This window comes from Amblyomma americanum, chromosome 3, assembly GCF_052857255.1.
Source record: "Amblyomma americanum isolate KBUSLIRL-KWMA chromosome 3, ASM5285725v1, whole genome shotgun sequence".
In the NCBI taxonomy this organism is placed as follows: domain Eukaryota; kingdom Metazoa; phylum Arthropoda; class Arachnida; order Ixodida; family Ixodidae; genus Amblyomma; species Amblyomma americanum.
Window position 1 is genome coordinate 140828765 of NC_135499.1, and position 23409 is coordinate 140852173.

At 49.0% G+C, this 23409-nt stretch overlaps 1 protein-coding gene across 1 annotated transcript in view; it reads right to left on the reverse strand.

Annotated features, from left to right (window-relative positions):
- kkv (hyaluronan synthase-like protein kkv) overlaps positions 1 to 23409 on the reverse strand; it is a 74963-nt gene that overhangs the window by 40246 nt on the left and 11308 nt on the right. Inside the window, exon 2 of the mRNA XM_077658068.1 lies at positions 3800 to 4003. Coding sequence (XP_077514194.1) covers positions 3800 to 3894 — 95 coding nt within the window. The 5' untranslated portion in view covers positions 3895 to 4003. The remainder of the gene's footprint in view (positions 1 to 3799; positions 4004 to 23409) is intronic.

Below are 23409 nucleotides of genomic sequence, written 5' to 3' on the forward strand. Positions count from 1 at the left end.
CATTTATGCGCCGTAAAACCGCTATAGCAAAACGAAGTGATAGCGGAGGCGTCAAGTTAGGCGCGAGTCGTGTTTCTTTTTATCTTTTTTTTTATTGCGCGAACAGCGCTCTAAAATTCAGTCTCTGTGAGTAGCTGACGCAACGCTCGAGCGTTCAGAATGCTGCACAGCTCTAGCGTTCGGAACGTTGCGCAGAGCATCCGTCGCCGCCGGTGCAGCCCTGCGTCCATCACTCGTCGGCAGCGATGGGGTTATTGAAATGACCGCGTAAGATGGAGCGGCTAAGTGCGCTTTGGAGGGGTTGCCGTCTTGTCTTTCGAGGCGGCGCCGCCGCTGCTCAGCCACTTTCTCCGATGCCCTCCCATCGCAATTCCCCTCCTCCACATCCTGCCTTGTCATCCACGCTCTTGCCTGCCCCTGTCTTTCTGCTGTTCTGAAAGGGTCACTGCTTTAACCCTTTCAGGTGTGGCGCGTCGCGCGCGCCGCGAACCGCAGACGAGTAGTGACTGTCAGTCGAAGGAACGATGGGTCGCTGAGAGGTTATTACGTCCGTGGACGGACGCCCCAGCGTTGTCATTATTCAGCAGCGCGAGAAATTGTGTTGCGACTCGATGAACAGGGCGAGACCGGCGGGACCCGAGCGAAGGCTTTCTGTCTGCGATCGTCGTGTCAAGTGTGATGACCTCCTCCGAAACGATTGAGGGGCCCCCGACCGGCGCTCCTCTGCCGTTGCGCTGCGCTTTCGCGGAATCTCTCGCGCCGCTCCGCGTCGCCTCTCTCTGTATTCCAGGTGGCTGTTTATTTCGTCGATCTGCTGTTCGGGCTTTCCTATCGTCGGTGGATCGCAATGCAGCCGCTGGTATGCTAGCACAGACCATTGTCGGACAGCGACCTGCTGTGGCGTTTCAGCTTCTTTGGCAATGCTGAAGTTTTATACCTTCTTTTTTCTTGTATGCTAAAAAGTATTTCAAATTTTTCACCTGTACGACAGAATTGCAGTGTACTGCGCGGCGTTTCATGGCGTAGCGCGGTGCGGTGCGGTATTCTATTGTAGTGTGTCAAGGCATGTTGCGTAGCGCTGCCTTGCTCAGTGCTATCTCTTTTCATGCAGTGTTGTACCGCGTTTAGTTGTCTGTGCAGCGAGCTGACCCTTCATATCAGCCACTTGTTTGAGCGTGGACTCTGCCTTGCTCAGTCTCTGTCACAGACTCAGGGAACTTCTCGGCACATCATCACGACTATATATCATGTCTGATGCGAAACCAAGGCACGCAAGGGCTTAGCGGTATACACCAAGTCATTTAAAGCTACAAACTGTCCTCTAAGGTGAACAAATGTGATTGCTATATATTTCTGCAGCTTATTTCTTCCCCTTATAATGGCGCATTTAACCCTTCTCCAGATAAACCTCTTCTGTCCAGATCTTTGGTCCAGATAAATCCTCGTTAGGACATCTGTTCCGTTTCTTAAATGATCTAAGTGTGCAGAATTCATCGACCATTCGCCTACTGCATTCATTAAGATACAAAGGAGCGTCACATTAACGCTAATTATCTTACTGTGGTTGCCCAGCTCCATGTTTACTGCCGTCTCCCTTTAGGATGCTGAAGAATTTATGTAACAATGGGCACATGAGGATTTCATTAAACAATTCGAAAACGTTTTAGAAAATTCAAGCCATGTTTAGCAGCACTCTTGAATGGGTGTAATAAGATAAAAAAAACGTAAGTAAATAAAGGAGGTAGGCAATCGCGAACGTTAGTGTAGTATACTGATAGCAGCATTTGTGGTTATTTAGAATCAACAAGACTTCTTCTACTGGAGGTGCAAAACTTGTAGTTCCTTCAGGATGACATTTTCACAAGTACCGTGTTAGCCAAAACAGTGTTTTAACATGTCATGTATCACGCTTTCTTTTTATTATTAGGACAGCGTGCCTTTTGGCATACAATAACGTATTTCATTCGATGAAAACTGTGTGCTTGATATGCAATTTTCTATTTCTTCGTGGGAATACGGTCAGTCGTCGCGTAAGCAAATAACCTTTCGCTTTACCGTTGCATGCTGTTTCGTTAACATTATCATCTCCCCGCGCGTCACTTGTTTATTGGCGCATTTCTTCTTAATCTCAGATAGCTGCTCAAGATCGAAAGGGCTTTTAGCAACATTTTGTCAAGCTCTGTCCTGCGCCTTAGGCACCATGTGCGAAGCCCTGCTCCCTCCGGGAGCAGCCACAGCCTCTGTTGCGTTGCAAATGTGCTACTGTTCTGTGTTACTTGAGGCGACGCGTGCACTATGTCTACAGACGCAGCGGCGCATCTGCCTCCAGGGTTTGCGTCTTTCACGAGTTCCATCTATGTCCACGGTCCTCGTAGAAAGGAGCGAAATTCCGCACATGAGGCACAGACGTACGTTGAGGTCACAGGTCGTCGAGTCGACAGAACCGGAGAGGACAGCAGCTTGTCTGTGCCGGAAAGAGACGACGCGTACAAGCTGATGTAACGCACGACTCAAGCTGCACATTGCGATGCTTCCCGCACCGCTCCTCCAGAGCGGTGTGTGGGCTGTCTTTTCCGCGGCTCAAGTGTGCATGCGCCAGTGATAATGCACTGCATGTGGACAGCATGAGAGATGTGTGTGACGCGTATTCGACGCAGCGTCCCAGAATTAACGAGGTAGGTTTTCTCGCGTTAGACGCCGAGCTGCAGGCGCTTCCCCGATGAGCCCTCCTCGCAGCTGGATTCACAGCAGGGGGAAGTGCTTAAGTCCTCACTTATGCATGCTGTCACTAACTACTGGATTTTTAGTTCTTTTTTTTTTGTCTTGTCACTGCCGGTTGTCGCGAACAAGTACTGTCAGCGCATTGTCCTGTCTTTTTTTGCGCGTGTTCTTTTTTTCTTGTTTCGAAGTAGATGAAGGTGTGAGAGTGCTCGAGTAATTTTAATCGTTGGTTAAAGATTCAAGTTCATGTTGCTACATTTCTTATTTTTGCGAGCGAGTTCGTAGTGTAGTTTGTGGTGAAGTATTTCCAGCTGTGACAAAATTTGCTCGCTCTCCGGGAATTGTTGCTAGGTGCTTCATCACTGTTTTCGAAACCTTGGAGGGGCAGGAGCCCCGCCGCGGTGGCTCAGTGGTTAGGGCGCTCGACTACTGATCCGGAGTTCCCGGGTTCGAACCCGACCGCGGCGGCTGCGTTTTTATGGAGGAAAAACGCTAAGGCGCCCGTGTGCTGTGCGATGTCAGTGCACGTTAAAGATCCCCAGGTGGTCGAAATTATTCCGGAGCCCTCCACTACGGCGCCTCTTTCTTCTTTCCCTCCCTCCTTTATCCCTTTCCTTACGGCGCGGTTCAGGTGTCCAACGATATATGAGACAGATACTGCGCCATTTCCTTTCCCCAAAAAACCAATTATTATTATTATTATTATGGAGGGGCAGGAAGGGTGGTATGTATCTCAACCAGGGTGCCTGTAGAGGCTAAGCAGTTTCTTTTGGTTTTCTTTAACATCATGCCTTATTAATAATTCATATAACCTGCAGTGCGACGGTGTCCAGTCTTTTTCAAAGTAGAGATCTCCATAATGCATAATCGAAGAGGACCGAAAGTTTAATAGTGTGGATTTCGAAATAAAGGAAGCCTCTTTAACACATTCGCCGTCAACGGGACAAATGTGTTTGTTCGGATAAAACGGAAGTCCGTACTAAACGATATTCCGCTTTAAACGTACGCAGACAGAGGTAAAAACAGCAACAACGGCGCAAAAACAGACCGCGCGGTGACCAAGTGCGAATTAACGTACCTGCTGTAGGCGGCGTTGAGCGGCGTCGTCTCATCGTCTTCATCGAAGGAGTTGTCCTCGTCCGAGAGCAGGCCGTCCTTGGTGCCGGTCTTCATGGCGCCGCGACCTGGTCGCCCCCTCCTCCGCTCTGCGTCCTTAATCTGGGGTCCGGCGCCCCTTGACCCGTGCCGACGTCACCGCATCACGTGATCTTGCCGCCTCCCGCTGCACGAGCCAAAGCAATGCACGATGGTCGTTAACCACGGTGTTCCGTATACATTGCACGCCACTGCACATTTCACCAAGGAAATTTCTCGCCAGACGCCACGATATGGTAGTGTTCTCTTTGTCTCAGGAATAGCTCGTACCGCTACTTATTTGGATAAGAAAATGCGTATGGGCAGGCGTTGACATCCTTTATCAACACTTGATACATTCTCCTTTTTTTTTCTTGGCGATACTGCAGAGTGCGCTTCATAACATCAGATCACATTCACAGGAAGGCTGGATTCGGGAAACTATGGAGTTCGCGCTCGACTTGCACATATTGAGATGACGAAAGCTCGCTTTGTCGTTATTTCCTTTTTCGTGGTGATAATTAAAGTAGTGCTATCTTTGCATTGTGCGTTATGGAGCTTCAAGATTGCGTATACAAGAAGATAACGTACTCCGAAGATGCGCGGCATGTAAGCGTTGAAAAGTAACGTCGACTCGTGACACTGCTCCCCTCAGCACGTGTGCACAAAACAAAGTCGGATAGGAAATTTTTACAGCCATGTTCGTTGTCCAGTACAATTTTTGTTTTATCATAGAGTGCCATAAAGGCCACGCGGGCCACGTACTATCGGCCACAAAATTTTACGGGATGCAGATGTGAGAGAAAATTTTTAGCTCGACTCAATCACGCATGCCAATCGCCTGAAATGTCTGAAGGTATGTGAGAACGTGCATGCTTCATCAGCAGGTAACCTGCTGATTGAGGTTGCGGACTGTGGCTCATTAACGCTTCTAAAGGAAAGCCTTAGCGTCTTCTAAGTGAAATCACCCTCCTCCGCTAGTGTTGAGGTTCCCTCAGTTAAGAGTTTCTAATTTTGCGGTCCGTGATTCAAATGTCTTGTTCGCGTTTCATGTGTTGCTGATGGTATGCGTGCACACGTAATATTTCACAAGAGCAGTCGACGCAAGAGACGCAAGGTCTACCTTTATTCTCGTGTGCCGAGCCACGGATGGAAGCACAAATTCTCGTCAGCGTAAGAACGGCATATTCTGCGGCCCCATCGGCCGTAAGTATGAGTGAGCCCGAACCATAAAAAACGCCCATATTCTTTCCCAGCACTCCTTCAACGCGTGGAACAAAAAGCAGCGAGGGCAACACACGCCCATCAGAAGAACCACCTCGCAACACTTTCGCTCACCTCGTTGGGCCGCCTCTACGCGGTAACAGCGAATGCATCAGCCAGAAAACGAACGCAGTTGATTCTTTTCCTTTTAGATCCGAGTTTTAAGCGTGGCGTTTATTTTTGTTTTCTTCCCGCTCTCGCGTATAGAAAACGAGAGGAAACGGAGCAAAAACGCATTCTAGACACGCAGCTATCGCACCGCCACCTGCGGAATGGAACGGAGTTTCTGCGCCGCTCCAGACAAAGGAAACTGTTCGGGAGGAGACAAAAAGAAAAGCACTCGAGTAGAATAAAACGCGCCTGGGCCTTGTCGGACAGCGACGTGTACTGGGAGAAGTCCTTCGAGCCTGCAGCGGCGGCGGAGAAGTAGCGAACAGCTTAGCCTACTCCGCGCAGGGTTGTGAGAGAGTATGGATGGCGAGGAGGAGAGGAAATCCCACCGGGAGGCCAAGCGCTGCAGGAGTCTCGCGTTGCAACCTTGCAGACGGCATGTACTGCTAACTGCGCGGACTTTTGAGCGACCGTAGTTGCGCATGCGGGTCAGGCTCGTGAGAGTGGTGTGTCCTTGTCGACGTATAGCGCGTGTAGGCAGTCACTACAGAGCCAGCTGCATCGCTACAAGACAGCGAAGCACTAAGTCTCGTTCTAAGCTAGAACCTGTAGTTCGGAAGCGTTGCACAGGTTGGTTAGTTTGTATGCGTTTGCTGAAGCAGGCAAAGGCAGTCGTGCCGGTAGGCTGCGACTCGCCGAGGTCATCTCAACCGCATCTTCGTTCGGATTTGTCCAAGAGGACATGCTTCTCACGCGTACGAAGCCTGGGCTGTTGAGGGGGAAAACAGTTCGCGCTGTTTTGCGGGAGGAACTCTGCAGTTTACTTTTTATCAGCGCACCACAAAAGCTGCCCCAGGTTGTATGTGAAACTTGAAGTTGACGTATTTATCTCGGTAACAAGTGGTCTTCAAGTTGGAACGTTTAATAATAAATAATTCTCAGTAGCACGTTATTTGAGATAAATACATCGCGGTTTGCTGACACAGTGCTCTGACTTTTGACTGTCTTATTATTAGCCACTATAGCAAGCTTGCAAACACTTCAACAAATTGACTCAAAGGGAGAAAATGGAAAATAACGAACATGAAAGATATACTGAGCTCATGAAACATATATCTAGCTCAATTTTATAAACGCGGAAAACTCCTCGTCGATGTATAAAAATAACACCTTGGTGAGTAGATGAGTAGAAGCGTCCAGTATACCGTCGGGCTTTACAGTGCAACCCGTGTTCAAGTCAACCACGTGCCAGTGAGTCACTGTAACATAGAAGAAACACGCAACGTGGCCCATGACCTGCCTCGGCCGTTGTGTAACGACACAAATTCCTGAGTGCACGCTGAGGGGAAAGTCTCCCGCGAGAACTCGACGCGCAGTCACCGGCTTGCATTACACGAACCAGTCGCACGGCACCGCGCAAGTGCAAGACGCAGCCCTGCCACGAAGAGAGAAAGCAGCCCGACAGAGAGCGCTTTGCTTGCAGCAGGCCTGCGCGAGCGGCCGGCGAAAGGGTGTGGACAGCCTTGCCGCTGGTCGCAGTCCAGTTTCTGTTGTTGAGCGGCTAACCTCGATTCTCGGCCATGTTTCCGCGGAGCAGGGCGGTGGCGCCGCGGCGTTGGAGCCCGGCACTTACGCCGTTCTCTGTTCGCGTACTTTGCGTTTTTTTTTGTTACTTCCTTCCTGCGGCTGGCAGGCGTGCTATTCGCACGCCGATAATATCCGAGTTGCCCGACACTGCGGTGTACACACAAAGTGGTGTCCTTCTCCCTCTCTTCCCTCTCTCTTGCGATGCATACTCTACCTCAGTGAAACGGTACAGTGTGTGGTAGCTATAGCTAATAATAATAATAATAATAATTGGTTTTTGGGGAAAGGAAATGGCGCAGTATCTGTCTCATATATCGGCGGACACCTGAACCGCGCCGCATGGGAAGGGATAAGAGAGGGAGTGAAAGAAGAAAGGAAGAAATAGGTGCCGTAGTGGAGGGCTCCGGAGTAATTTCGACCACCTGGGGATCTTTAACGTCGCTCGGCGATCTTTAACAGCTGTCGCTGACCAATCAGAGTGGATCTCGCAGAGCTGGTCGCAAGTAAGGTCGGCTTGTGATTGGTCAACAGATTTTGCCTTTTGTGTCTGTGGTACGTACTCACGTGCGGCAATCATTGGGAGACCTTGTACGGATGGTTTTGCGAATGCGGCCATTTTTAATCGGATGACGCCGTGGTTGCAGCTCCTATGCGCTCAAGCTGCACGGTTTTAGTCGAACAAAGCGTAAAGTGGCGGTCAGAGTGGCCGCTCTGCGAGTCCATGACTGGGCGCCGCCCCGCCCTGCGTGACCCAGAACTTGGGCGGCCCGCGACGTCCTTTACAGTATCGCCGTTCACGGACACTGTCAGCTGATAGGCTAATGAAGGGGGAAGGAATCAAGGAGAAAATACTTCTTGCGCGAAGTGGCGCAATATGTGCAGGGCGTGATTCTCTGAACGGCCGTGCTTGCGGAAATGTCGGAGGCGTTTTCGCTGCATAATAAGTGTTATGGATATTACAGCAATCTCGCGAACAAGCTCGGAAGCTACCGTTTCGCTACTGCTTTCGGGGACTCGTTCTGGATGTCGGGCTACAGACACAATGTGATTCGGTTCTGGGGTGTTCAGTGCGTGAGCGCGAAGATTTTAATGTGAGTGCATTAGAAACTTCATCGGGACGAGAATGTTTGGTCGGAAGCTAAATTCTCTGATTGGCTGGAGAGAAATGAAGTCACCAGATCTGAGCATTCCCATTGGCTGACTGGCTAGAGAAAAGTGACGTCAACATACCGGAACATCCCACTGGCTGTAGGGAACTGGCGTCGCCTGACCGGAAGTGACATCACTATTGGTAAAGGCATCACCCTCTGCTAATGCTCTCGCACTGCCAACACATAATAAAACTAAGTGTACACCTTTTTTTTTTTGCAGCTGCGCAATCGTCATCGTTTGGATGTACAACTTTCGAAGTTTCTGTGCTAATGTCATGATAACTCCTTACCATATCAGTCATGACGTTTGAAAATGTTATTGTCTTTCAAGAAACTGATACCTCTTGACCGCTACAGAAGTGAGCTATGCTGCTCATTGTGGTTCCGTAATTGTGCGTCGATCGCGATGGCGGACATATTTGGGCGAAATCCGATAGGGAGACCACTCATTTCGTTAGAAGCGAAAATTACTTTTTCGCAAGATCTCTAATCTAAGCGAAAGAGCAATTACTGGTCTCACCACTCAACTTTTAAAATTTGTAAAACGTGGCGTGTATTGGAGAGGCCGGCTTGACCATGGATCTAGTACGCTGTTCCATGTGAATGTAATGTGTTACACGCGCACAACGCAAACATACGCTTTCAAAACTGTTTACCATGTTTGGGTCCTGTGAGAAAGTTCGAAATAGTTCTCTTTGTGAAGAGACAACGCTCTCCAACGGGTCGATCATTCGAATACACGACGCCGTCAAAGTTACAAAAAAATTGGAGGACGCTTAAGCTTCGCCTTGAAGTGTGGAACGCGACAGCGTGTTGCAGCACTGCCAAGGAGTCTATGGAACGCCATCGCCCGTTCGCCGCGACGCCTTGCCCGTTAGACGAATCGCTCTGCTACGTACGGTGACACGGACGCGCGGAGCGGCAAACCACGTAGAAGCGCTGCCAGGCACCTTGCCGAAACGTGCGCGACTCAGGTTGCAGTCGTAGTTCGTCGGCACATCGTTCTCGACAAGCCCGATGCCACGAACGCCAGCATAGCTTCCGCGCCGAACGAACGGGCAGCAAGCAGCAAGCTTCGTGGAGAACAGGCTTTGGATGTGCGCTGCGTTGTTCGCCGCTCACCGCGTGATCACTGCGTGCCCGCATGGCCCCACTGCGCCCGAACGAGACGAGCGGGAGGCGCTGCCGTCGCGCGCCATCTGTTGGGGCAGTGGCGTACATTGCGACGAGGAGGAGGGATTTTTCGCTCACGGCCAACGCCGCCGACGCCGGCGACACCGGCTTTTCTGCGACGCGGGGCCCTTAACGCTGTCGCGTTAAAAAGACACAGTGCGAAAGCAACTCGCACCCTTCTGCCAACGAAAGTTACCTGACAACAAGCTGTATAGCAGGCTCAAATCGCCCAGCGCAAGTCGTCGAACGGCGCATTTCACACTTGCCCAAAAGAAAGACTCCATGTACTTCACTAGGTCTCATTTTCACATCCGCGTTGTTTCCGCGTGCTTTCCTGAAAAGCTGGTCACCCCGCGCGCAAATGCACCCCCCTCTCTCACACCGCACCCCACCGGCCATTCTGTATACGGCACCATACAACTCCGGCGGGGCGCAGACGAGGCGGCCGCACAGTTCACCGACAAGCACGGCGGGAAAAACGAGCACGCTGCTGCTAACCCGGAAACGGCCGTCTCAGCAGCAGCGCACGCCACGCACGAGCAGGCAGTGGGAACGAGGGTTCCCAGGCCGGTCCACACACGACGACGCCGTTACATGTAGTACTCCATTCCTCCTCTTGGACGGAGACCGCTGCTCCTGTATTTTGGGCCACTTTGCAGACGACGCCGAACTGACGCTCGTTTCTCCATCGCATTTGCGCGTAGAGGGCGCGCCATAGTTCGAGTCGTTTTTTTTTTTTTTGTACCGCACGTTCGGCTGCTATACGAGCGAACGTCTCTTTTCTACGCTTCTCCTCCTCCATCACTTCGGCTAGTGACCTGTACTTCTTTTTTCCCTTGTGTACTGTGTAGCGGCAGTAGTTTTATAGGGGAAAAGAAAAAAAAACAAGAAAAAAATTGATGACGCGCGCAGCGTTAGTCAAAAGTGAAGAGCCCAGTGTGGTTTGCTGGTAAGTCGTGTGGTGGGGCTCTTGCATCATCCGTGTAAGTCCGAAATTTCGGAAGGGCTATAGGACGAACGTTTCACTCACGTTCAAGAGATTTGGGACGATGGGTGTGCATAATGAGCCACGCGGCATTTCTCAGAATGGAAACAACTTGGGCTTTTACTTCTGACAAAGGGTGTATATCTAAGCCCTGTCCGTCGACCGGAAGAAAATGAAAAAAAAAAGGGGGGGGGGGGTCAGAGTGAGGATGGTTAGGTAGGATGAAAAAAAAAAGAGAGACCGGAAGCCCAGAAGGTAGTGGGGGAAAACACGGGTTGTATGCAACTATGTACAAATATAAACTTTTCAGACGAGCTCGTACGCCCGCGAATCCGTTCCTGCTAAAAGTGCATCTCAGCCAAGAACAAATAACGAAGCGTTGGCAGTTGTTCGTATGGGAAGGAAGAGGTTTCAAAAGAGTATCTTCCAGTTTTGGTCGTGTACTTCATGCGTACGCCTTATAGCAGTCGACTCAACGGGTGATTGTTTTCTCTGTTGCATAGTGTTTGAATTTTATTCAGCGGAGGCTGCGGGCCGCATACAAGTGTGGTGCCTGAGAAGGAGGAGGAGGAAGAACTTAGTACAATGAGGGCATGTGGGTGGTGCCCTCAGTTCAGGAACCCGTTAGTTCTTGCCGACCGTCGGGCCCTTTCGGCCATGCCGGTCTAGGCATGAGCTGGTAAGGTGATTCTTCCACTGCTCGCAGTTATTTTTGAGCAGTTTTCTAAGAGCCTTCTTACCTCCTAGAAGTTCGTTCGATGGGATCCCCGGCGCATGAACGCTGCTGTCCATACAGTCAGCCTGCCTGTCCTTGAGAACAAGCACTCCTAGATTAGTGCAGTGCTATTTCAACAACCTCCTTCTTCGAAACAATGCATGGTGCCAATGCGGTTATCCAAAGAAAATTTTTCTCTTAAAGGAGCAGGTGCAAATAACAATAGCGTTGAGGTTGAAGCACGTGTTTGCGCACAATTAATAAAAGCCCCTATCTTCACTGGGATGATAACTGCATAGGCCCTCAAGCGTGACACGAAGGAAAATGTTCGGGCTCTTGCCCACCGAGTGCTTGGCATTCCGTTGCTCTGAAACTCCCTGTTCCCGTCGACGCCAGCTCGTGGTTAAGTGCAATTAATACTAAGCACATACAGTATGATTTTCGAAATAAATTTAGCAGTTACAGAATGGCGGGTAACGAAAGATGGCGCGAGGTTTTCAACTTCAGTGATTTTTTTTCTTTTTAATTTCATTCACGTGCAGACGATGTGGTACCGTAGCCGTAGGCGTATACTGATAAAAGGCAACGTCCACAGAATAATTTATACCATGGGAGATATGTTCAGTTCTATTTGATTGTCTATGTTATTCAAGTAAAAAGTAAACAAAATTATTTTCCTAATATTACGAATCTTCCCCACCAGTACTTGGTGCGTACCACTGAAGCGGTAATAAAGCAAGATTGTTCTTTAAGAGAGCAGTGGTTTGGTTACTTCCGTGTACGGTGAGTAAAGTAGCTTGTTTATTGATAAAAATGACGGGCAGCAAAATAGTTATGCGCGAAGAACATATTAGACAATATAACATGAACTGTAGTGAATGGGGCATTGCATGCTTTATCACATCTGAACCTCTTGAGTTTATCGGTGGTTAAGTGGAATTCCACCGGCGATAGCGCTCTGAGTATCGCCATTTTTAAGCTTATAATAGCACTAACATATAATTTGTCGATTATTGAATCTTTGGCGGAGCACCGGGCGAATATTTTCACCCTGATTTCCACAATTCTTTTTCTATAGACCAAAGCGGCAAAGCCCTGTTTGTGAGCATAATATTTCCACTCAGAGTCACAGAAATGCATTATTGCCAATATTCGAGGGCGCTGGACTTTTCATATTTACCCATTTGGTTGCCATATAAGGCGCTGCTCAGCTAGCCGCGACGGCGAAATCATTGCCCTGAACGTATCATTGTCGGGGACCGACCTTTCATTGCGTTTATTTTTTCCTGAAGCTCTTTAGCGGAAACGCGTTACATATTGCGGCCATGAATAGAAACAGCGTGAACCTTTGTAAACTGCAACACTCTAGAAAATAAATAATAATAATAATTGGTTTTTTGGGGAAAAGGAAATGGCGCAGTATCTGTGTCATATATCGTTGGACACCTGAACCGCGCCGCAAGGGAAGGGATAAAGGAGGGAGTGAAAGAAGACAGGAAGGAAGAGGTGCCGTAGTGGAAAGCTCCGGAATAATTTCGACCACCTGGGGATCTTTAACGCGCACTGACATCGCACAGCACACGGGCGCCTTAGCGTTTTGCCTCCATAAAAACGCAGCCGCCGCGGTCGCGTTCGAACCCGGGAACTCCGGTTCAGTAGCCGAGCGCTCTAACCACTGAGCCACCGCGGTGGGTCTCTAGAAAATCAACGGTGAGAAATCTAACGTATTTTCCAACACCTGCAAGCCCCATCGGTGTAGATAACTTTCTCTTTTGGCGGATGGGTGAGTTCTTTGTTTGTAAATGTCCCTTCTTCCTGACAGCGCACACCGATTGTGTGGGTGCAGAGCGCAAGTGACGGACATTTCCATGGGGAATAATTTTGCGCCTTCTATCACCGTACTGTGCACGACTCACGTTCACCGGGGCAAAAGTTTGAGCAGCCGCCGCTGTAATGCGTCAATCAATTCAGCTCTCCGGAGAACAATAGAGTCGAGACGTTTTTTTTCTTTTCATTTGCAGGCGTAAGCGACGGCGGTAATATTGCGGCAGGTGACTCCTGGCATTAGCTCGGCTTCGGCACGTCGACTGACCTTGTTTCCGGAAGCGAGAGGAGCGGGGAAAACAAAGGTGAAATATATAAAGAAGGACCGGTGCACTCGCGTCCAGGGAAAGAAAATAACTGACCCGGAGGCTCTATCGATTTCTTATGTCAGCATCCCCCCCCCCACACACACACACCTTTTTTTTTTTTTTCTCGATGCGTAGACTCTCAAGAACTGCGAACTCTTCCGGCAGTCCTTCGAGCGGTCATTACACGGCGCGATCGCTGACGTCATCGTTGACCGCAATCTCTCTTAAAGAGGCCGCAGCAGCGCTAACTGTGAGTGCCTTTATGGAACGGCAAATTCGCATCGCTTTCAATAAGCGATTCCGCTGACGGAGTCACCGATCGATCGATCGACCTTATAGCGTAAAAGCGTTGCAAGGTATAGTGCCCGCGCGCTTTTCTCTTCGTGAGCTGCGGCACACCGTGACTGACGTCCTCGAATGCGACGCCTGGAGGATTTCTTGCTTTAATTGACGCCCTCGGCCACGGCAGCAGTCAACGTCGACGCGTTTCACGCGGCGTGGAGAATGTGACGACGACAGCTTGGAAGGCTGTATAGCTCTACTGCAATCGACGCGAGAATAAGCGGACCATGAACCAAATGGCGCGAATGTCCGCGAGCGGCGGTGGCTACACGGCGAAGTGTGAGAAAAACCCTGACCGCAAGCGCCGCACTTAAAAGCGGCTCGAGGCGGTAGTTGCTGATAGTCATTTAATGTGACGCCCGCAGGACGAAGGGAGAATGTCCTGGTTGCTTTTGTGCACTGCTAGCGATGTTGCTATTCGTGGTGTGCTGTGAGCACTCAGGCGGAGCAATGCGTTTGTGTACGCGGATGGCCAGTTCGCACAAAGCGTCGGGTGGGGATGCCGCGATTCGTTATAGTGGGTGCCATCGGTGTCGACGCCGCACTATACAGGAACTGTGCCTTCTAGGTGCCGATCATTAGTCCTCGAAGCGAAGCTACGGGAATAACGAAATGGCATAAGGAAGGGGAGGTTGCGTATTCGATTGGTAAGTTTGATCCTCATGGTATGCCACTCACACAGTTTAAACGGTGCCTCAGACTGTCCGGGCTCCTCTATTCGCGCAAATGTTTCTATGACTCTATTCGCGAAATGAGCTTCATGTTAATATTGCAATAGCTTCTAAGCTAAGTACGAAGGCTGACTCTCTTAAGTAACTGCGTTTGCCACGATAATTACTCTGTTTTATCGCGGGAAAAAAAGGGGGTGGCGTTATTGTCTGAGATTGCTTGGCGCCTGCCTGATAGAACGGTGAACACGGAGTGAAAGAGATAGAGACTAATATTTATTTTATATCCCCAGTCTAATATTGTCTTTCCCTATCTAAGGATGGCCTACGTGGACGTATACGTACTGGATTAGACGGCGTTTTTGACAATGTTGATGGCATTTAGGTGCCTGGTGAAAGCCACTTCATGTATAGCTGCAAAAAGATCGCGACGCACGAAGAATGAGGCATTTGCACAAGCTTTCGACAGAACTAGCGCTAGCGAGCTACTCCGCTGAGAACTGTACTCGCAAGATGGAGTATAATCATTTTTTTTTTTCATTGAGCTATAAGCTCGGAGAAACTGACGATGCCACGAAGAATGAGAAGAACGGGAAAGAGAATGTGGCGGCTATAAATATTTCGGAGGCGGAAATGGAAGGTGTATTTGGCCCTTCAGTTTTATTTGCGATATTCAGCACTTGTTCGATTACGATTTAAAAAAAATTGAAGCGAAATAGACTTTTCGGTTGTTTTTACGTTCTGTTGCCGCCACCCCACATGCCGTGTAGTTTTCAGCTGAGTCTGTATAAGTTGATAGTTCGCATTTTGATCATATAGCCTCAATAATAGCGTCATCTCATGAATACTCATTCATTTTGTATGTTGCCGTATGACAAGGATTATAGCGATTCGTCGCTCCTACCCCAACCCAAACTGTGACTCAAAGAAGAAAAAAAAACATTTCGAGAAAAGAGGCAATCTCTCATCTTCGATGTTAATTCATTCCAGCCACCGCGGCGCTGCTCTCATGCGGAGTGGAAGTTACGGCACGCGATTACGTATCAGCGTCCCCGTAAGCCCTCGAACAGGTCTTCGCAGCGAAGGGATTTCTCTCTCTTCCCAGCCCAATTCCAGCTCGTTTCTCGACGATTTTTCCTCGTTCTTTCTTCCGAGATCATCTCGAGCAGAGCACCTCCCTCGCCAAAGAGAATACCGTAATTTGCGGTCTGCAGTCCGCATCCGTGCACGTCTCCCACTGAACTTTCGCTTAGAAATTAATTGTTGTACTACATTTCCCGCGCCCGGTATATAGACCATAGGAGTCGCCTACAGCGATACGTTCGTTAGTTACAAGAAAGGCACAACGAGGTGACCACTCTTTATTTTTTATTTTTTTTGAAGGCTTCGCGACCATGTCGCTGCTGCACTGACTTCACTAAGTTCCCAGCCCACGGGATGAAAGAGGTGTGTTAACACTCAGCAGTTTGTATCTTACGCAAGCCAGGCGCTTACTACCAGACACTGTTTAAATTTTAATACGGAAACAATTTGCGTGTCGATATTATTCGAAATCAAGATGATATAGTAACTAGTAAGTCTTTAGCGCTGTTTATTCATTATAGTAAGTTCGCTGCAGCGAGTTCAGGCGAAATCAGCCACCTGCGCGGTTGCGATGGAAGCACAGAGCAGGTATTACCATAAAACGTCGTAATAGTGATGCTGAGAGTCATGTTGGGAATAACATACGCTACCATTTCAGAAACAAAATCGTACCGCATACAATCCGCTCCTACAGATATTTCGCAGGTTGCATTCCGGAAAATACGGTATTTGCCGCAGCGGTGCCGCGCATCTGCCCGATTTGCCCGTTCTCTCTATTTTCTCCTCCACTCTTCAGAAAGAGAAAAAGACGAAAAAGGAAAGGAAAGCTAAAGCAAAAAAAAAGAATCTTCTCGTGCGGGCCTCGTTTTCAGCGAACGAGCCGGGTTACGGCGACGAGCGAGGCCTACTTTTTCTCCCTCTCACCCTCTTTCTATTTTCACGTCTCCTATAGCGCGGTGGAGCGTTCCACGGGTCCTGAGCGAGGTTTCGCCGCTTAACGGCGAGCAGCCCTTTCGGTTTATTTATCTTTTTGCTTCATCCGCCGTCGCATTTGTTCGCGCGGCTCCTTCGTGGGTTTCTTTGTTTTGTTTTGTTTCGTTTATGGTTTTCCTGAAGCCCCTAGCTCCACCGCAGCACGTTCCTATGGTATAATTCCGTTGAATGCACCTCGTTCATTCACTCCTCACCACCGGCCCCCTGCTATGCCGTCATCTAAGGAATGGCCCTAGCGGCGAGATCCAGTATGCGAGGCGTGAGTTGCGCGGATAAGAAACAAGTTATGTCTTACGTGTCGGTGGCTGCATACAGTATATACGCTTGTACGAAAAGCGAATCGTTTGAAGGAAGTGGAGCGCTATTCAGCACTCGGTCCCTCCACCCGTTGGGACGTTTCCGGAACTGATCTCTAGTTTTCGCTCCCCCAACTTTGTCTCTTGAGGCTATAGCGCTGTTCGGCCCGCTGAACAAGTCCGGTCGGGAACGCCGCGTTCTACGCACAGGAAATGCATTCGCCTCTGCGATGAAACTGGCTGCGTTACTTATTGCGTATTTACCTTCGAGTCCGTCTTTAAACGATGAAGTATCACAACAAAGAAAGTATAGCAGTGGTGCTAAATGTAACTTTGGGTTTTGCTTGCCTTTTCACAAGTTTCAGAGGAAATATGAAATAGAGAAACTGAGCACAAAAGGGCGAATAAAGGTGTTGCTATGATGTGCATGCTTAACGATTTGTAGGGGTGAATGTAGTCATACTTGCATTGAAGTCACTCCTCGGGGCAGTTTGAGGCAGCATGTACACTTCTGGCAATACGAACTACGTCTCTCAGTTAACTCAATCCTTGTAGTTAAGGCTGTCCTTATATCTAGTGAACTATTCTTTCGAGGCAGCATGAAGCATTACTGATACTGAATCGTTATAGTGACACGTGACCGCCTCGCCACGCTTTCTTCAGCCAGGATACCAGATCACGTGACCATGTCTCCCACTTTCACAACTCCCTCCAGTGAAGGTTGTCCTTATGTCTAGTGAACACTTGATCGAGGCAGCATGAAGAATTGCTGATACTGAACCGTTATAGCGACACGTGACCACCTTGTTCTCTTTCTTCAGCCAGGAGCCCAGAGCACGTGACCATGTCTCCCAGTTCTACCACCACTTTCATATTCATTTCATCTTAGTGCGGCAAGCGAGTTAGGGGGAAAGAACTCCTAACGCCGGTAAGGCCCTTGTTGTAATGTTGAAATTCTTCGCTCGAATTTCATGGCGTATTTTCTTTTGTGTAAGTGTAGTCCGAATCGCTGCTATACAGCTACCGCAACTACGAACAAAGTGAGCGCGCAGGCTCCACAAGAAAGTTCTCGCTGCTTGAGAGGTGCGATGATGAAGAATCCCTCTGAAAGGCGAACAATGCACGTCTCATCCATTGCGAAAACGTCAGACCTTTAAACCTTGGTTGCTGCGTGAGTGCCGGATTTGAATGACGTGATTCTCGACTAGAGCGCATTTTTCAAAAAAAAAAAAACTGGCATATGCATATACATATACATATACCGTGTATCATTTTCAAAATTCCCGGTTGAGATGACTTTGAAGCTGGGGATTTCTCGGTGCTCTTGTCTAGAATGTGAATTGCTAACCACTTCGAGCATGCAAGCGAATTTACTGTCATTTTCCAGGACCACGCTCTGCATAAAATCACGTCAGCGCCGTTGCATCAGATTCGGGCACTGGGAGTGTGCATATGCAAGAGCTTTCTTTCAAAAACGAATGGAATACGACTATATTGTAGCAATTTCTACCCAATAGAAAGCGAATAGCATGGCTGTAAACCGAATCGAATGCAAATCGAATATTTTTACGAATATGCGATACCTCTGCTAACATTCGTACAAAATGAATACTCGTGCGATACCACTGAGCCCTGCGGCGTCACTTCTGTTCGGCGCTATAATTTATCGAGCTAACTATAGCTCTCAAAAGGCACGACACTGATCTGCACTAAGGGGGGGGGGGGGGGGGGGGTATGCAACTCGAAGTCAGTGCATTAACTCGAAGACCTTCATGCCATGCGTATGAGAAAATCACCTTTTGTTGCTGCTGACGGCAGCGAATAAGCATGCCACATCGATAGTGGCGAGAGCTGCGTACGAGTCAAGGGCTCCGGTATCGTCCATGAAATCAGGGTTTGAGCAATATTTAAAACGTCCTATTTGATTGATTCAGCGATTCGGATAAAAAAAATATTCGATTCGTTTGTCGCAAGTTTTGAGTATTCACGCACTCCTATTTGAAAAAGCTTAAGGCTAAGGATCAACTGTCTGCGCCAAATGATTTCGAAGTATGCAGTGTGGGCCGAACTATGTACCCCGCTGGGGATTCAGGGTCACGCGCAGTCGCCAGCCATTTCACAACGAAGTGCATTAAGGGATAAACAAAGCATCGAAAAGAAACTGAAAAAAAAAACAGAGTCATCACAGTTGATGATCAAAAACCGCTCTTTAGTTGCCCGCGCCGCCGCACCTCTCTGTTTTGTTTTGTTTTTTAATTCTCTTTCGCGCTGGCATCGAGCGGCGCGCGCCGTCCGAGGTTTGAAGTATCCCCGACACACACCGACCTCGTTATTGGGACCAGGATAAATGGCCACCGTGACGACACCGGAGGGCCTACGAGCGCCCACGACCTCGTAGAAGACGCGCAAGTGGATACACGGTCTTCCTCTTCGGCGGCCTGTGCTCGGCACTTACGTCTCCGTCCTGACCTGGGCGTTCACCAGCGCTTGTTATGCACATATATCTTATACGCTGGGCCCAGTCTTTGATTTTGATGGCCTACATTCCACCGGTGCCCGCAGGTGACGTTTGGATCTCTGAGCTTAATGAACCGTCGAACCGATGCTCGAGGTTAGCTCTCTCTCATGGTCTCCTTTTCGGCCATGACGGAGCGCTTCATGATCACTGCCCGTGATATTTTTTGTTTACTTTGCAGCTATAGTGAAGATGTCACCTTCTCGACACAGAAACGATGCTTATGGCAGATTGCGCGCGACGCTCTTGAGGCTTGCTGGTTTTCACCGCGCAGGCATGGGCACGACCTCATTAACTTCCGTCAAGCACGAAAATTGCAATTTGTGATTGGCACGCCCGATCATTTGTATTGTTCTTCGACGATCACGTGTGACGTTTACAAAGTTGTAGGCTGAACATTTCTTTTTGCTTTTTTTACGGTTTTCTGAGCGAGCTTTTTCGTTTTTGTGATGACTGGCTGGCGCTAAGAAAATAGAAGCCTGAGACCCTTAGTCAACCGGTCTATAAAATCTAAGTTGTGAACGATGTCGACTGTGATGGGCTCTGCGCAGGTTTACGTGCTGTGGGTATTTAGTCCTTATCCTCTCTGTTCAACTGGCAGCATTGCAACGCGAGATAATATAAATACCCGAAGCAAATCTGTGCATTTTTTGGAACGTAACCTTGGCTCAGAGTTCAAACACAGAAGATGCAGGAAAGGCACTTCGCCTTGTTTGCTTCCCCATCCAACTTTTTTAAGAAGTAGAGGGTTACGAAAAGATAACTATCTAGATCAGACTGAACAGCTAACTCATTCGCCCAAATATATTGTTCGCTTACCCCGATACCTTTAAGTGAGAAAGATATATAGGCGGGACTAAATCAGGCTATAATTTCTGCTTGTTGAAGTATCGTGCCATATTAAACCTCAGCCGTGTTCTCATAGCTAAGCTGTCACTTCTGAACATATTCTTCTCGCCTCTCTAAGATATATAATTTCAGGCGCGCGTGCTTCATATATATCGCTTTCTTAGCAGTGAGCCTGCTCAAACGGTTGCTATACTGCATCAAACAGTCAGACTGACACTTCTCACACCGGCGAGGATCGGAAGCATAGCGCGTACATATGCCTCCCATATAGAATATACAATGAACTGGTCAGGCTCAGCGCAATGGCGGAGTAAAGACTAATCAAGTAGCAAAGGCTGTGTATACATTGGCCCATGGCTTGTCAGCGCCGGCGACAAACGTGGCGACAGGCTCTAAGATATACGAGTGGGCGTCGCCGAAAACGTCACCTTCACGGTCGCAACTGCTCGGAAAAGCCGTAAAGATTGCGCCAATTTCGCGATAAAACGGGCAGCTTCGCGACGTGCCCTTTACGACGCCTCGCTGTACAAGTAGCTTCTACGGGGTTCATTGGTGTCCGGGTGTGGGAGTGTTTCTCGCGGACGCCACTGCGCTCCCTTCGACGCAGTCCTCTTTGTTTGCAGTAATAGTTCGTTTAGCTGTGCTGTACACTAGAGCCTCTACATACGAAATGCGTGAAACGTAGACAGTGCCACATTTAGTTTGGAGGGCAGTTCTCTGCTCGAGCACGCCACCTCCACGCTTTGGGGGAGCTCTCGAGATGCGCACTGCCCTCCAAACTGAGTGAGTGACGCCTCGCCGCCGCTGCTCAGTTGTTGAGGCACGTTTGCGTGGATGTGGAGCCGCATTCGCCCGCAATCAGGCTGGCACGAGCAGCTTGCACGATAACTGCACGCTCCTGTCTAATTTCAGCGTTTATGTACTGGCGAACTCTGCTTCAGGCGCTCTAGGCAAGAATGACGAAAACTGTACATATGAAATATATATACGTACGAAATATGCATGCGAAATATACACACGAAATGCGCCCCTGCATGAGGCTTTGTATATCATCTGCTACTGAAATAAAATTAAGTAAATAAATAAAAATAAATGCCCGCTCTACAAAGTTTGTGTGAAACAGACCTTAACACAGTCTCACCAACAATCACCGCTTGAATAATACTCGAAGAGAGGAATAATTTAAAAGCAGTGAAAAGCCACCAGATTCGAAATGTGCCAATATGGCCTCAGGAATAAGTAAGCAAACTTCGATCGCTGTTGGCGCGTGAATTTGTGTCCGGTCGCAGCTAGTGACATGTGAGAAAGGGCAGCTAAGAACAAGAGCTATCCGTGGAAAGGATGCCGGCAGTGGAACTCTAGTTTAGCCTTGCCTGTGACGCGTCAGTGGAATAGGCTTGGCAAACTGAGTGTATACAAACAGGGCTCTTGGTCGATGTCAGCCTATTTAGGAACCTGATGCCGATGAACGGCGGATATGCCCTTTTGCCTGTTCACCTCACCATAGTCGGATACAACTCAAGAACGAATCCGCAGATGCCCTTCAAAGGAGAACCCCAGCCAATGGTTTCAACCAATTTTCATAACGCCACGATTATAACACGAATAGTTCGATTTACCTGTATCTAATTCCTTTTCATCTGCCACCCCCTGCGATGTCACGCTAGCAGGTACAAGGGGATCAACCACGTGTCATGAGAATCGGTCGACGCGATTGGCTGTAGGGCGTCCTTTTGAGGGGCATTTGTCTCTTCGTGCTTGAGTTGCATCCGACTACAGTGGTGGTTTTGGTCACGAGCATAAAATTTTTTTCTTCTCTCATCTTGGTTCCCGTTCTTTCCGCCGGTGATTCTGGGGTCCGCGGTACCCAAAAATGTCACCAAATACCAACTTCTGTTCGAACTAGCAACGCAAGATCCAAGATGGCGGCGCCCAGAGGTCTGCCGTCAGACTGACTGCAGCGGCCCCATTTGCCCAAGCTTGCGTGCAGCCCCCCCCCCCCCCCCCCTTCCCTCTCCCCGCCGATGCCGAGGAAGGAGTGGTGCATCTACGCGGCGACCCTTCGGAGCATTCACGGAGAGCGAAGAGGTCGCGCGGGGGCTGCCTTTTGTCTCTCGCACTGGACGGCCTCGTTGAAAGGAGCGGGGGAGGAAGAAGAGACACGAGTGCTGATGCGGGCATAATAACGTGGGAAAGTTGCGTCATCCGGCGCCGGTTGGACGCTATGGTCGCACAGTCCTGTGGGGCAACACAGAAATGTTTCTCCCTGTAGTGTGTGTGGGACTTCACAGGAGCAGGAAAGATTCGTTCGGATGCGGTTGAGAACAAGAATACACAGCTGAACCTCGTTACAACGAAGTTGAAGGTGCCCGGCGATTACTTCGTTATAGCCGTAGCTTCGTTATAGCCCGTGCTGGCCGAGCTTCCAAGGAGAATCTTCATTCCTTCGTTATATACTATTGTTTCGTTATAAACCGTTTCGTTATAACGAGGTTCGACTGTGTTCTAGTTTGGTTCGTCCACGGGAAGTATCGCTTCAGAAAGGTTGCACGCGTCCTGCCTTGAGTAATCTGTGTGTCTGAGACGTGGCAATGCGATGTCAGAGCACGCTCAAGAACCTCGGGTGGTCTAAATTACCCAAAGCCCACCACCATAACGTCCCTTATAGTCCAAGGACAACTTCATGCAACTACTGGCATGAGTGAAATGAATTATTTGGCTCTCTTTCTGGGTGTGCTCCCATTTGTCTGGCTTCAAAAGACGCATTCATCGCCGAGAAAACGTGATTTAAAATTTTTTCCTGCCAGTCGATCGATTCAAACTTGCGACGTCCTTACCGAAAGGCGTGAGTTTCCGACCGTTTCGAAGTAATGACGGTGAAACGTAGCCTCCGGGATCCGCGTTAAAAACCTCGGCGTCGACGCACACATTTTACTTGCGAAATCAGCCGCTCATGGCGCCACCTGTATTCCGTTTTTTTTTTTACTTTCTATAGCTAGCTTTGTTTTTGTTGAGGTCCCTTTGTGATTACGCCGAGGTACCCTATCGAAACAGGCTAACTTCTATTAGTCCTCAGTGACCTTATAAACGCATTTACTTCCACGTACCTTATTTTGTTCCTTTTTTATGTGCAACAGCACGTCGTCAAGTTTTTATTCCCATTGCTCGCATTTAACTCGCCTTGGCCAGGAACATGACTGGTTTTCCTGTTATTCCAGGCAGGTGCTTCGATCATTGCCGTGTTGGCATGCCATGGCAACACGCCAGTATTTCCATCCCTTCGGTTCAATCCTGTTTTGCAGAAACATTTTAACGCGAGAGCGTTAGTACCCCCATGTCGGAAAAAAATTGTCCGGCGTCGGCGACCGTTTGAAGCCTCGCAACCGGAGCAAGCAGATGGAATGTGGCGCCTGCCAAATATGCCACGTGCCCTTGCATCACTGCGCCAGGAGTGGTATGAGGACTCCAGTGATATATGATTGACCAATTCCGCAAACATGAGCATTAACCCATCGCGTCGAACCTTTAAGGCAGAGCTGAAGTGCCCCCTCCAGGTTTTTTTTTTATTATTATTGTCGTCGTCGCATTTCATTTTTTCTCCTATGATCAGGACAAGCATCCAGCGTCTGAACCTGCTACCCAGCGTTCCTGGGCTTGCGCATGCCAACACGCACGGCAATTAAAATTTGAC